Source organism: Notamacropus eugenii, chromosome 5 (assembly GCF_028372415.1).
Source record: "Notamacropus eugenii isolate mMacEug1 chromosome 5, mMacEug1.pri_v2, whole genome shotgun sequence".
Classification (NCBI taxonomy): domain Eukaryota; kingdom Metazoa; phylum Chordata; class Mammalia; order Diprotodontia; family Macropodidae; genus Notamacropus; species Notamacropus eugenii.
This window is the reverse complement of record NC_092876.1, coordinates 216,409,685-216,425,587: the sequence shown is the minus strand read 5'-3', so window position 1 is coordinate 216,425,587 and position 15,903 is coordinate 216,409,685. Positions and strand designations below refer to the sequence as shown.

At 34.8% G+C, this 15,903-nt stretch overlaps 1 protein-coding gene across 4 annotated transcripts in view; it reads left to right on the top strand.

Annotated features, from left to right (window-relative positions):
- ACVR1C (activin A receptor type 1C) overlaps positions 1 to 15,903 on the top strand; it is a 127,181-nt gene that overhangs the window by 97,845 nt on the left and 13,433 nt on the right. For 3 of the 4 annotated variants that reach the window (XM_072612024.1, XM_072612023.1, XM_072612026.1), the window contains exon 9: positions 125 to 3,493. The exons of the other annotated variant lie outside the window; for it this stretch is intronic. In XM_072612024.1, the coding sequence (XP_072468125.1) occupies positions 125 to 250 (126 nt within the window). In that variant the 3' untranslated portion in view covers positions 251 to 3,493. Of the gene's footprint in view, positions 1 to 124; positions 3,494 to 15,903 lie in introns of those variants that run through there. 4 annotated transcript variants of the gene reach the window in all.

Sequence of the window (15,903 nt, the reverse complement as noted above, 5' to 3'; positions counted from 1 at the left end):
TTCGTGTTTACTGTTTCTTCATCACAGCTTGATTTCAGTTCATTGGTTTTATGGCTCAGCTTTTTTTCATTTTCTGCTGCTAGACAAAATAATAATAATAATATAAAATTCTCTTCTTTTCAAGGCACTCCGAGTAATGGGTAGAATAATGAGGGAGTGTTGGTATGCAAATGGGGCAGCTCGCTTGACAGCTCTGCGTATTAAGAAGACTATTTCTCAACTTTGTGTAAAAGAAGACTCCAAAGTATAAGTGATATTTAGTGTTAAAAAGGAATCTTTTTAAAAATTGTGAATATATTTTGCTTTGTTGTTTTTCCTTTGCTCTACCTCAAAGATATACAGTACAGTATTTAAGTGCCCAAAGCACAACCCTGGAAACCTACTTTAAAGTGGAGTGTTGGCAGGGCAACTTTTGGCTGATCTTGTCTTCATGTTTTCTTTTATTCTGAATAGTAGCTCGCCACCTAACTTTTTTTTCCTTAAAGAAAGTTATTAAGAGAATAGTAAAAAAAAAATGACCTAAGAATACATGACACATAAAGTATGTTTTATTAAATTTTTTTCTACTTGAAGCAAATACAGATGAATCAAAACATTTTAAAATAAGTGTTTTATTCTAAGGCAAAATATATGAAGGACCAAATTAATTGAGAATGCTAAGTTTTCCTTCAGTTCTCCATGTTTTCCCCCCATAAGCAGAATAAATTTATTTAGTTACAGTATTCACAACTTAATTACAAAACAAAGTAGAATGAGATCTTTCACAGAAGTGAAAACAGGCCCTAGGTGAACCTTCAGGTTTATTCATTTGACATTTTCTTCATAAAACATCAATCACTCCATTTCTTGTCTTAGTTTACTCTCTTAGTTTTCAATTATTCACAGCTCGCTCTCTCTCTCTCTCTCTCTCTCTCTCTCTCTCTCTTTCTCTCTCTCTCAGACTTTAATCAGTCATAAATTTGCCATCAGTAGGAATTTCCAAAGTGGAAGTGAAGTACTAGTTTTTATCTCTTTTGTCCAGTTAGAAATGAGAAGAAAGAAGAAGTGGAAGGGGAAAGAGGGAAAATGATGGTTGTTTTGGGGCAAACCGTATGGAAGCTAATTTTATGATTCTGCAGGGTAACATAAGAAACATCTTTGCTTAATAGCTATTGTAAATACATACCGTCTTGTTCAGAACAAATATCAGTCTTTTATGAGTAGGGAAAAAATAATTCTGATTTTACTAATTTTTGTTTTCTGTCTACCTCCATTGAGGAAGTCAAGTACTCAAATGGATCTGTGATGTTGTTGATTTGGTAGTTACCTCCAACGATGCAGAATGAATATTATCTGTGCCACTCTATTCTGTGCAACTCTTGTTCATGTTCTTACAAAAATTTGCCACAAGGGTCCCAAAGGAGACCTTCCTTGCTTTATGTTGAAAATGAGTTGGCACTAATGGAGTATTTTAGCTGTCTCCCTCTCATCCTTCACTGTTGTCACATTGCCAGACCATCTTCTCTTTCTGTCATACAGTTCTTGGGTAATGTCCTTTACTCTTGGTTTTTCTTCAGAGAATGTTAGTTGGTTCTGAGATGCAGCTTGTCTAACACACCATGAACCTTTCCATTGTACTTGATGTGGTATTCATCTTTAATTCTTCAGAGACAGCGGTATTCTATGTCTTGTTGTCATATACCAACACCGGCAAAATGCTCTGTTGTACTGCTTAGCTTTTGCTTTCATGGGAAGCTGGAGTTCAATAAAGGGACTCTGCAATTTCCTGAAATCAATCCAGTTCATTCTCTTCTTCCCTTCCAACTCTGGGCCCAGCTCATTGTCCATCTATGCTGTCTGCACTAGTTACACATACGGTTGGACAAGCTTATAGGGTGTCCATCCAAAATCCATATTGAAATTTAGTCAATACATATTCTTTACCTGTTTGTTCTTTATTGTGTAAATGGAAAGGTCAAAATCCTTTGGGTAATTACACATCTTTTCTAGTCCTGAACAGCAAGTAAGGCTAGATAAAAAAGTAATTATTTGGGCTTTATTTGGTACAGATTTATAAAGCTATTTTAATGTTATCCCTGAATAATCTAAAAATAACTATCTAATTTATCACTGAAATACTATTTAGAGATTGCTGTCAGTCTCCTAATGCAAATACGTTAGTTACTTCATTCAGTTTTGTCACCATACGTACGCTGATGTTATTGAGACTGGGTAAAGAAAAGAAAAAAACCTACCTATTTTTTCACACTCTTTTCATAATGGGCCCAAATAATAGAAGCTGCTTAAGTGATTTTTCTAAAACTAGCTTTAGGAGAAAGAAAATCTATACTAAAAACAAAGAAATAAGCACTCCCTATCTGAGAAACCTAAAGCTCTATCTCTAATAGCATTTAAGAAATAAACCAGTTTTTAAAAAATACAGTTATAGTTATTTTAGTCTTCTACTTTATTTCAAAGGTGGATTATTGTAAGATTATACACTGTGCATATTAGTAATATGAATATATGACAATTCAACAGATTTGGAAATGTAGCATTATTTGGCTTATGCTAGGGAATATTATTTGTTGTTAAAACAAATACCCTTATATTGGTTAAATGTGCTATTTAATTTATTTAAAGTACACTGGATATATAGATTTTTTACTTAAGTTTTAAAAGCTAATATAGATATTATGTATCAACATGTTTCATGTTTACCTGTAGGCATCCTCAAATATAATGCGTATGTTATTTCTAGGAAAATATTTGAATGTTTTCTGTTTTGTTGTTCCCATCAGAGATTTCTATTTAGGTACGCTATTCTCACCTATGAAATAGCCTCAGATTTTACAGAAAAAAATTCACAAAAGAAATAAAAAGGGAGTCATTTAAAGGGAAAATGGTGATGAAAGGCAGAGTTAAAGGTTATAAAGTTCTCTGTACCTCCTGATGTACTTACGTATGACAAGTGCTCTCGGAAGGGAATAGGAGAACACTGAGCATTTGTCATCTCTGCTACGCATCCCTTCCATGCTACATACACCTCTAACTTTCTTTTAATAGAGCTCCTGTATGTGAGAGAGCTTTCAATTCCTTTGCAAATTTTAAGCATCAGGGTACCTTACTCCTTTCTAATTTTTGTCTCTTCCATACAATGAAAAACTGAAGGAAAATGCTATTGAGTGAAGCACAGTATAAATGTTTATGGCATTTATGCTAGAACATTGCTGAAAAACATCATTTCTTGTCAATATTTCAGCAGCAGCCTCTTTTTACTTATGAACTGTAATTGGTTTGTAGTTGCTTCAGAGTCGATTTTATCCCCATTTTCTGTGTTCAAAATCTTCTACTTGGCATGGCATAGTTAGAATTTGTCATTTATACCCTGACTTGAAAGTAAATTGGAGCACAGTGCTTCATTGCTATTTTAGTGCTAGCATTTGCTTTGATTCTTTTCTGTATAATACTTTAAAATCAACTTATATTTAAAAATTGAACGATTGTGTGAAAATACGTTTCTAGTTTTATTTTTTGTCTCCAAAGTAGAATTTAGAACCAGGTTTTACTTGCACATATCAACGAATTTGTGAGTTTGAAGGGTCTATGAAAACTCAGATTCTTTTTACAACTTTTACTATCATTATGATTAATACCATAGTATAGTTTGACCGTAATGCTGTATGGCTCAGATCTCACTTGGGTCCTCTCCAAGAGAACTTAGTTACCTAAAGTACCTCGGAAATGAATGGATCTGGTTCCTGAATTCAAATCCCACCCCTGTGCTTGGGGAGTCAGTTGATTTTCTTATCTGTAAAAGGAGAAGGCCACCCTCAGTGGACTCTAATGTTTCTTCCATCTCTAAAACTATGATCTCACCCAGGGGGACATGGAAATCTTATTGTCTAATATGAGTTTCTCTATAACACAATCCTGAAACAATCTCAATGTCTTCATCCTTAATTCTTCATTCATACTCACCGCACATATACAATTATCTCTCCTTCTCTCTTCTCGTATAGCCACCTCTCTAATTCATTCCTTTACCATCTTCAACCTAGACTTCTAATCATTTTCTAATTCGAGTCTTCACCAATAGTCTCCTAAATGGTGTTTGTGTCTCAGGTTTCTCTCTTTTTCAGTCCATCCTCCACAAGAAGTCCAAGCCTAAGTCTGGCTGTGTCACTGTTTACTTGGTAGACTCCAGTGGCTCCATATTACCTCCAGTATCAAACATCTACTCCTTTGTTAGGCATTGAAAGCTCTTCACAGATTAGTTCCTTATTTCCTTCTGATCTCCTTATATATTATATATTGCCTGATACATTCTCTGTCCTCCACCTATACTTACCTACTTGCTGTTTGGTGTATAGAAGACTCCATCTTCTATTTGCTTGCCTTGTTACTGTTCCATGTATCTGGAATATTCTTCTTTTTTACCTGCAGCTCTCAGAATTCCTGTTTTCCTTAAGGGCTTAGCTCACATGCTACCTCCTTTAAGAGACCTTTCCTCTTCTCCCTGATTTTGTGCCTTCACCTCTAGTTGCCTTTCATCTACTCTCTCTCTATATCTTACTTAGATATATTTTATCTCTCCTATTAGAATGGAAGCTTTTTGAGGGCAGGTATTATTTTTACTTTTTTAAATATGTGTTCCTTAGCATCGTACGTGATTATGTTTGTTGTTGTTCATTCTTTTATTTGCGTCCTATTCTTTGTGACGCCATTTGTGGTTTTTTAGCAAAGATATTGGAGTGGTTCGTGATTTCCTTTTCCAGCTCATTTCTTTTATAGATGAGGAAACTGAGGCAAACAGTGTTAAATGACTTGCTCAAAGTCATTCAACTAGTAAGTATCTGAGGTCAGATTTAAACTCAGGTCTCCTGGACTTCAGGTCCTGCATTCTATCCACAGTGCCACTTAGCTGCCCACTTGGTACATAGTAAGTACTTAATTAATGTTTGTTTATTGATTGATTAAAGCATAAACTTTTAAACCTGGCCTTATTACAAGATTTCAGGGTATAAAATTGACATTGTTAACTAAGTTTCTTAAAATTAAGTTCTCTTCAGAAGAAAATATAGCATCTCTGACATTGGCAGGAAATAAGAACAAGAAATGAATGAAAATTGACAGTTGGCATCAAATTATATATAGAAATTCATCATCATTATTATATTAAAGATTTGTGTGCCAGGTGTCTAAAGTGGCATAAAAGTTATTTTTCTTAAGATAGTCCCAAATGCCTGTCCTGTTTTGCGATGATCCCTTCAAAGTTTAGATCATTGTTAATGTTCTAGAAAGGGAGAAGACAATCCAATATGGTATATAAAGAAGCTCCATTGTGGGTTTATTTTGTAGTGCTACTTTTGAGATTTAGATCTTCAGAATAGAAACAAAGTAAATTGGCATATAGCATCATCATTTAATTGTGAGGATTAGATAGGATACAGTTAGGAGGGGTAACTTTAAAGTAGTAGAAAAATCAACTTCTGCTCATTTACTTTTTTTAAAATTACTTTCTCCTTTCCCTGACCCATTTTCCATCCTTGGCTTCTCTTTCCACTTCCACTGATTCACTGTAGTAGTAATAGCTGATATTAACATAGTAGGTAAGCTCTGCAAAGCATTTTACATACATCGTCTTGTTTAGTCACTTGACAACCGGGTGAAACAGATTCTACAGGTCTTATCCCACAAGTGGAGATTAACAAACTTAATCTCAAAAATGTTAAGTGACTTGCCTGTGAAACTTAGTAAGTGACAGAGATGGATATGAATTCAGGTCTTCCTCATTGCGATGCCAGTACTCCATCAACCATATCATGTTGCTTCCAATATGAATCCTTTTTTACTCCCTGTCTGAACTCCGTATTTGGTATAAAGGAGAAAACCAAATCATCCTTCCTCTCTTACTGGAATGGAATTTAAATGACCTGAACTGTTATGTTTAGGAAATTTGCTAGTACACGTCTTTTGTTGCCATTCAGTCATTCGGTCATGTTGCATTCCAGGTCCTTCTATCCTCCACTATCTTCAGAAGTCTTCCCATGTTCAAATTTATTGTTTCCATGACACTTTCTATCCATCTCATCCCCTGCACTCCCCTTTTCCTTTTGCCTTCAATCTTTTACAACATCAGGGCCTTTTCTAATAGTTCCATCTTCTCATGTGGCCAAAATATTTAAGCTTTAGCTTCAGTATTTGATCTTCCAGTGAATAGCCTGAGTTAATTTCTTTAGGTATTGACTGATTTGTTTTTCTTGCTGTCCAAGGGACTCTGAAAAGTCTTCTCAGCACCACAATTTGAAAGTGTTAGTTCTACAGTGCTCAGCTTTCCTTTAGGGCTACTTGCACAGTCATTCATTGCTAATGGAAAAACCATAGCTTTGACTAAACGGACCTTTGTCAGCAAAGTGATACCTCTGCTTTTTAGTATATTGTCAAGACTTTCCATAGCTTTTCTTCTAAGCATCAAGTATCTTTTGATTTCATGGGTGCAGTTGCCATCTGTTTTTGAGCCCAAGAATATAAAATCTGACATTGCTTCCATTTCTTTTCCTTCTATTTGCCAGGAAGTAATGGCACTAGTTACTAAGATTTTAGTTTTTTAGCTTTGAGTCAGCTTTTACATTCTCCTCTTTCACCCTCATCAAGAGACTTCTTAATTCCTCTTCACTTTCTGTCATCAGAGTGGTATCACCTGCATATCTAAGATTGTATTTCTCCCAACAACCTTAATTACAGCTTTTGATTCGTCTACCCTGGTACTTTGCATATATACTCTGCATATAAATTAAATAAGTAAGGTGACAATATACAGCCTTTCCCAATCTGTTCCATATTTGATTCTAACTGTTGCTTCTTGACCCATATACAGCTTCCTGAGAGGACAAGTAAGCTGATTTGATCCATTCTTTGAGGACTTCCCACATTTTGTTGTGATCCACACTGTCAAAAGCTTTAGTCAATGAAGCAGGCGCATATTTTCTTTTCCTGGAATTCCCTTGTTTCCTCAATAATCCAGTGAATGTTGGCAATTTCACCTTCAGTTCTTCTGCCTCTTTGAAATCAACCTGTTCTTCTGGTACTTCTCGGTTCACATACTGCTGAAGCCTAGCTTGCAGAATCTTAAGCAGAACCTTACTGGTTTATAAAATGAGAACAATTGTTGGGTAATTTGAACAGTCCTTGGTGTTGCCCTTTTTTAGGATTGGGATGTAAGTGAACTTTTCTAATCCAATGGCCACTGTTTTCCAAATTTGCTGGCACATTGGCACTTTAGCAGCAGCATCTTTTAGGGTTTTAAATAATTCAACTGGAATTCCAACACCTCCACTAGCCTTATTGTTAGCAATGCTTCCTAAGGTCCTCTTGACTTCATTCTCCAGGATCTCAGGTTCTAGATTAGTAGCAATACTGTAGTGGTTATTGGTGATTTAAGATCTTTCTTGTATATGAGTCTTAAGTTCCTTTAGTCCCCTCTTCCCGCCCCCCTGCCCCCTGCACCTTGGCTTATGATCACAAATCACTAAAAAAAAATAAATGAAAGTTCTTTGCTGAAGAAACTCTCCATCCCTCATATTCTACCCAGCCTACTTCATTCCTTAATTTCTGTCTCTTCCTCATTCTGTTTGATTCTATTGAAAACATCTCTACCTTCATCTATTTTATTTTCCTGGATAAGACTTTAACTACTCATGGATGGCTAATATTTTAAATTAGATAGTTCATTTGACATAAAGTGTAGATATTTGTTGGTAATTTTATTTTAATATTTAAGTATGTTTGATTTTAGATTTTTTGTTGTTTCATTACAGGTCAACCCTTGGTATAAGAAGGTAGAAATTATTACCTGAATTGTGATGTGTAGAGTGTGTGTATATCCATATATCCATGTCCATATATACATATATACATATGGATATCCATATGTATATCCATATATATATATATTCCATTCTTCAACTTTGTAAAACTTTAGTAATGACCTCATATTCATCCATTATGCCATGTTGTTCAGACCTTAAAAAAATTTAAAATTCCCAGTATTTGAACCTCATCTTTTAGAAAAAATTCAAGTAGAATACATATACCTTTAAAGATAACAAGAAATTTGGAGAAAAATTAAATCTTTTCTGCCATATACTTAGTTTTATTGAAGAATTATCTACCTAATCTGACCAGTAGAATGTGCTATTTTACATAAAATGTCTCTTTGCAGCTCTAATAATATTAGAGTCAAATACCACTTTAAAACATCCATACTAGACAACGTAACTACTAAGAACACAACTGTAGTAAGAAATTAGTGCTGTCACTAATTTCAATTTTGAAATTGAAAAAAAAAAGATGATAAGATGCAATCCTTCAGTTTTTATCACTTTTGTTAACATGGAAGACAGTGTAGCAAACTAGATGGAACCACATTTTATATTGTTCGTGTAGCTCTCATTTATTGTGTGGACATGATCATTTGTTATGCCTGGAAAGGGTATATTATTTATTACAAAGTTTATATGACCAGTGTAGACATAACTAGAAACATTGCCCAGGTAAATTATCTTAAATCTTTAAGCTGGTCCAACTTTATTAATAGTTCTTATACATTTTTAAAGCTTATTTTTTCCCATCTAATTATTATCTCTGAGTGTGAATTACAGATACCAGTCCTTTGTCAGACTGACCAACAGTCTATTTATGCACTATTCTTATTCTATACTGGAAACGACTGCCCAGATGGGTTTTCCTCAGTTGTATTTCAGGTTTCAGAAGGTTTCAATCATGAAAATTAATTTTAGATTCTAACGAAAAGTTTTGGAATGAATTCTAAGGCACTAATACAAATGGCATTTTTCTTTTCCTAGACTAATTTCTTATGCAGCTGTAGCATGACTCTGTAATAGTTACACTATTAAGATATAAAAATCATTATATTTTGATGTTGCAAAATATGTCTTGACCTACTGTGATAAGGATCATTGCTTTAGACAATTTAAAGAAAATTATTCAGTTAAAATTCTTAGTAACATAGAAGAGATTACATTTTAACAGAGAAGTCAGAGCAAATGCATAAGAGGAATTTAAAAATGTACAATATGTTTTTAAATGATAAATGTGTAATAAATTACATCCAAGAGAGCTGTATATATTTTCTGCACAGATGGGACTTTTAGTAGTTGCTAACTTTTTAATTGTTTAATTGAAAGGCAACACAAATTTCAAAGATAAGTGAATGATGTTTAAATGTTTCATTGATATATGAGTTTGTGTAAAAGCTTTGCAGTTTTATACAGTTATATAATGCTAATCTTTTTACTTAGAAATAACAGTATTTTAGAACTCAGTAACAGCTCAGTGACACATTTAAAATGTTTAAACATACAGCAAGTCATAAAAATATTTATTTTAGACTATTTAATTTTATTGCTTAACATTTCAACTGCCTCTAGATGTAAATAATTATCTGCCTAAATGTTATATTTTGTATGTATACATTTTCTGAAAATGTATTGTTTTTGTCAAGTGTCGAAGATAATAAATTAAGTACTCCCTGCACTTGTTTCTGTGAAGCATAAAGCTCTATTTTAAATAAAAAAATAAAAAAACCTTTTTGTGTCCTATCATTTGTTATCTCATGACTTCTTGAAATCTTACATATTGGTATATTTTTATGGGGAAAATTTTTTAAAAATCACACAGTTTATATTTGGCAGGAACACTTAGGCACTGGAAACTTGCTTTTTTCTCCCTTTCCGTCAGGAATACTTTTCCTAACCAAACCTTTCTCACTGCCTTTCCAAGTACTAATTCAGCTCTTTGAACAGCTGTCATTTAAGAGGCAGGTTCTTTGTCTTCAGGCCCTTTTTCTTAGACACTGGAGAAATACAGAATTCCACCCTAAGATTTGGAAAAAAAATTAAAAGAGTACTTTAATTTCATCAGTCAGTGCAAGGAAAGAGTGTCTTCTCTGTCTTCAACCTTAATTTAATAATTTGATTGGAAGTTTCTTGAGGGCATGAGCTGTTTACTGTTATTACATTCTAGCTCTTAGCACTGTACCTTCAAGTAGAAGGGACTTTGTAATTGTTTGCTAAATTGAATCTAACTAAAGTTTTCATCATGTTCTAACAGTCTTGTTTGTTTCTGGGGAAAAATTGTGCTTGGCCATCAAATACCTCATTGATGTAACAGGAGTAAGTATGGGTGGGGGAAAAGCTATTAAAAATATTTATGCTCCAGTTAAAAAATGGTGTCTTAATTTGTTAAATAAGGTATCACACTCAAATTAAACCAAATGGTAGTAAATAGTTCCTTCTTCCAATTTTTAATTAGGTCTTACAGGAACAAATTTCTGGAGACTGTGAATTCATTAGGTTCCACTTGCCTCACCAGTCATTAAAGTCTTAGAGCCACAGAAAAAAGTATATAAAATTTCTGGAAAATAAATGGCTTTTTAACAGGTGTTTCAGGACTGGGAATTTCAGGAAAGGCTTTCAGGACTGTGCTTCTAAATTGTTAATAGATCCTTTGTTAATTCTTCAGCCTGAAGCAAAGAATGAGTTCTATAAGTCAAACTCTGGAAAAAATAATAACAGTAGTATATTCTGATATGACTTCAAAGTATTAATATAATATGCCCTACACAAGGAATTCTATTAAATCTGTGAATTAGAAATGTGACTACAATTTGGATCTATCTCTTTTCTATTTCTTTAAAATGGCATATCTAATGGAACTGTAATTTTAAGTAACATTCAGATGTCTTGTATTTCTTTTGGATATTGGGGAAGTTTTGTTTTTTAATTCCATTTAATTAGAAGTGATTTGCCTTTAGGATTAGATATGTGCACTAAATAATTGTTGAAGTTCCAAATATAATAATTTCCATAATAAATTTAGACTGAAATCTAAAATCAAGTATTGTATTTTCAGATATATTATCTGAGTAATGGAAATATAAAGAGATACATTATTTCTTTCTTCTAATAAATTATAATCTATTTGGAGGGATAAAACATACACAGAAATGACAAGAATACAAGAGATGTATACAGGTAGTATCTGGCCAGTGCCAAATGAATGCTATAGACAGGAATTCAGAGAAAGGAAAGATCAGTATGAGTTAGAATAATCAGGAAAAAATTAATAGTGGAAGTGGAATTTCTAGCAAGGATGTTATTTGGTTAAGTGAAGGAGAGAAGGACCTTTTTGACAGAGGGAATGGTGGTAGCAAAGGCAGATGCAGTGTATGCACGTGACATTGAGGAAACCAGTTTGCCTATAGCAGAACGTGTATGTGTGTGTGTGTGTGTGTGTGTGTGTGTGTCTGTGTCTGTGTCTATATGTATGAATAGCAGAAAATAAGGTTTAAAAAGTTGGCTAGGATGAGTTTATGAAAGACCTTGAATGGTAGGGTAAAGATTTTTATATTCAAAATCTAGGTAAAGTTTTGAGATGAACAATATGATGAAAGCAATATTTCCAGAAAATTAACCTGCTATTAGTATGTAGGATAGATTGGAATAAAGGGAGCCTATTGCATAACACTTTTGGATGACTTGAAATTGAACTAGGACTAGGAGTCCTGCTCTGATTTCATCAGTAAGGTGGTAGCAACAGGATAAAATGGGTGATCCCTAAGGTCTCCTTCAGCTCTAAAATTGGTTTTAGGATCTACCACCAATCACTCAAAGTAAATTAATTATACCAACACTCATTAAGGAAGACCACTACTTCATTGGAGACCTAGCAACCTCGGTGGATAGAGCACTGGACTTTGAATCAGGAAGACATCTTCATGATTTTAAATCTGGCCTCAATTACCAGCTATGGGCCCCGGGGGAGTCATTTAATCCTGTTTGCCTCAGTTCCTCATTTGCAAAAACTGGACTGGGGAAGGAAAAGGCAAAACACTCCAGTATTTTTGCCAAGAAAACCCCAAAATAGAGTCATGAAGAGTTGGACACAACTGACACAACAGCAAGAAAACCTTTCATCTCTTCACTCTCAGCTTTTGAGGAAGATATGGAACTAGTAAATGTGCATAGAACTTAGGAATGAATTAAGTGGTTTGATGCTGGTGAATATTAGCCTCTTAATGTGTTTTAGTAGCAAAAGAAGAGCAGTCATTTGGTATAGTGAAAAAGAGAATATTGTCACTTTATGTTTAATAACTTAAGATAGTTTTTTAAAAAAATATATTTTTTGATTCAGAAAACAAAAGGTTTAAAAAGAAGTTCTTCAGAAAGTTGCAGTTAGGCATCTGCTCTGTTCATATGGATGCTGCTCGATACTCTGAACTAGATGCCTTGAGTTTTAAATGCAATGTTAATGATGGCTTTGTAAAATGATGGGCCTATGGTTTACATTTGACTTGGAAATTACATTTGATTTTCTTTTGAGTGTTACTCAAATATGGTTAAAATTGGTCATTTGTCCCTTTTAAACAAAGGGACAGGTGATGGACTGCTGTATGACTGGCCAGTGCTCCTAGAGTAAGTAGAAAACATTCTGTGCCGTTTTCATTTGCCGTCCTGGATTCCCTCCCCCCTTCTCTTTATTTTTCCTCCTGTCTGTTTTTATTGGACTGTGAAACTGTGCAGGAGAGCTTTTCAGAATGTATGTACTTTCCTTACAGCAGGGGTATTGTTTTTTATGAACTTCTTGATAAAGATTTACTTATGGTAGCTATTGAAGGTTATTGAAGCTATTGAAAGATTATTGAAGCAAGTAGACTAAGAAACACACTGCTGAACTGGTCACTTTTATGTAGGTATACTGAATGATGCAGAATCTCTTTCAACAGAAATAAGTGAGCAGGAGCAAGGAGAATATAGTTAGGCTTTCTGTGGAGGGAAAAAGCAGCCTTCTTTCATCCTCTAGTGACTTCTCTACAGAGAACAGAATCCTGATATGTTCCTGTGGGAAGGCACCTCGGAGATCAAAGTCAACAGTCTCACTTTGCCCAAGGAGAAAATGGAGCCCTTAACATTGTAAATGGCTTGCCTTCAGATAACTAGCTAATGACAGAGCTAGAATTAGAAAGCATATTTACCTGACTCTCACAAGGAAGAAGCAAGGTGAAATGGAAAGAGCGATGAATGTATCAGAGTACCTGGTTTTAGATCTGGACATTGATCATTATTACCATTCCTACTAATTATGATCTTGGATATTTCTCTTCTCTGAAGCTGTTTTCTCATCTGTGAAATGAAGAAGGATTTATTATTATTACTGCCCACCTCACATAGTTGTTGTGAGGAAAGTATTTTAGACTTGATAGGACTAAAGAAATGTGAATCGTTATTATTGTCTCAATTTCCATTTATCATATCACCCTTCCCCTACTCAATAAACTCAATGGCTCCCTCTTGCCTCCAGAAACAAATACAAAATGCTCTGTTTGGTGTTCAAAATCCTTCATAATCCAGCACTCCCTACCTTTCCACCTATCTTATTCCCTGACAGGTACTCTTGAATTCAGTGACACTGATTTCCTGGTCATTCCATGAACAAGGCATTCTGTCTCTCTGCTCTGGGCATTCTCTCTGTATATCCATCAAGTGGAAGAATGTTCTCCCTCCTCTGCTCTGACAACTGACCTCCCTGTCTTCCTTTAAGTCCTACCTTCTACAGGCAACCTTCCCCAACCCAACCCCTCTCAACTCCAATGCCTTCTCTCTGTTAATTATTTCTTATTTCTCCTGTATCTCTCTCTGTCTCTGTCTCTTTGTCTCTGTCTCTGTCTCTGTCTCTCTGTCTCTCTCTCTATTTCTGTCTCTGTCTCTCTCTCTCTCTCTCATTGCATTCCCATCCCCAAGACAGCAAGCAATCTGATATAGACTACATGTACAATCATATTAAACATATTTCAACATTAGTCATGTTGTGAAAGAAGAATCAGAACAAAAGGGAAAAATCTTGAGGAAGAAAAGATACAAAAAGAGAGAAGGTAGTCTGCTTTGATCTGCATGCAGACTGCATAGTTCTTTCTCTGGATGTGGATAGCTTTTCCATTGTGAGTCTTTTGGAATTGTCTAAGATCATTGTATTGTTGAGAAGAGCCAAATCTATCAAAGTTGATCATCATACAATGTTGCTGCTGCTGTGTACAGTGTTCTCCTGGTTTTGCTCACTTCACTTAGCATCAGTTCATGTAAGTCTTTCCAGTTTTTTTCTTTAATTGACTTGCTCATCATTTCTTACAGGACAATAGTATTACATGACATTTATATACCACAACTTGCTCAGGCATTCCCCAATTGATGGGCATCCCCTCAAATTCTAATTCTTTGCCAACATGAGAAGGATTGCTATAAATATTTTTGCACATTTAGGTCCTTTCTCTTTTTTTTATGACTTCGTTGAGCTACAGACCTAGGAGTGGTATTGCTGGGTCAAAGGATATACACAGTTTTATAACCCGCTGGGCATAATTCTAAACTCCTCTCCTGAATTGTTGGATCAGTTCACAACTCAACCAACAATGCATTAGTTTCCCAATTTTTCTACATCTTCTCCAACGTTTATTGTTTTTTTTTATTATCCAGTGTGACAGATGTGAGTTGTTACCCCAGAATTGTTTTAATTTGATCTCTTACTGATTTTTTAAAAATACAAATGTCATAGGATGATCACCAATGTTCTCATCATTAAATTCTCGTCATGTGTGACGCTGAATTAAGTAGTAAGTTTCTAATAGCTTGAGAAGATGTTCTTTGACCCTCAATGAAATCCCTGTAACTTACCTCACAGTGACTGGTAAAAATAAGGACAGACACTCAGCATGTGATGGGATGTTGGAGAGTACAGTGTGTTCTTAGTGCTAGGCTGAATGCAGGGCCAATGTATGTATGTATATATATATGTATATATATATATACGTATATGTATATATATATATACACACACATACATATATATACATACCTACATATGCACATTATACACATACATACGTATATACATACACACATACATTATATATATGTATATACATATATACACATATATGTATATGTATATATACACACATACTTGGAAACAACCATGCCACCCTGAGGTTCATCTATGTTATTTGGGTTCAGTCTAGTAGTTGTACTTAGATATTAACAAAATAAAAATGAATCAATTATTCAATATAATCAATTATTCAACCAATATTTCATTGATTCATCTCAAGTTGCCAGTGCTATGGACCAGCTTCCCTCATCAAGCATGATCCTCTAATCTCATAGGATTTGATATTTCCTTGTTAATGGGGGATGAGATTTAGCAATAAAAAAAAAACCAGAAAATTTTGAATAGACATTAAAATGAAATAATGCTTCCAAATAATATTGTCACCTGGATTGATTTAGCTCTTCCTTCTACAAGATCCTCTTTCTCAGCTTGATCTCTACAAGGGTTGTAAGGGAATAGAAAAGGAAATGACTGAGCTTTTTAAAACATTGGTAGAAATTTCCCCAGTATTTCTCTCTGAAGAAACAGAGGAGAGAAGAAGCTATTGGTTTCAACTGTTGGCATTCACCAACTGCTGCTGCAAGTTTGCCCGAATCTAGTCTCAGCTGTAATCTTATGCTCAGAAGCTGTCTATCTCCTTGAACTATTTCCAGAATATTCCTAGTCCTGACAGTGCCTTGTGTATGTACAGAGCCTTGACTCTATTCTGGACCCCACCCTACCCCTAACTGCTTCCTGGGGCAGTATACCCCTTGCCCATGGCATGGCAAATGTGGGGTCTAGGTAGATCTTACTCCTCCTTTTTCATTTTATCTCCCTGTGTGCATCCTTAAAAGGTCCAGGAAAAAGTCCTTTTTTGGTCAAAGGAATTACAAACCCCACAAAGCTGGGTAACATGCCCACACATACCCCAGTGCATCAAATTGCTCTGTCCTTTAGTCCCCTAAAATCTCTATAACC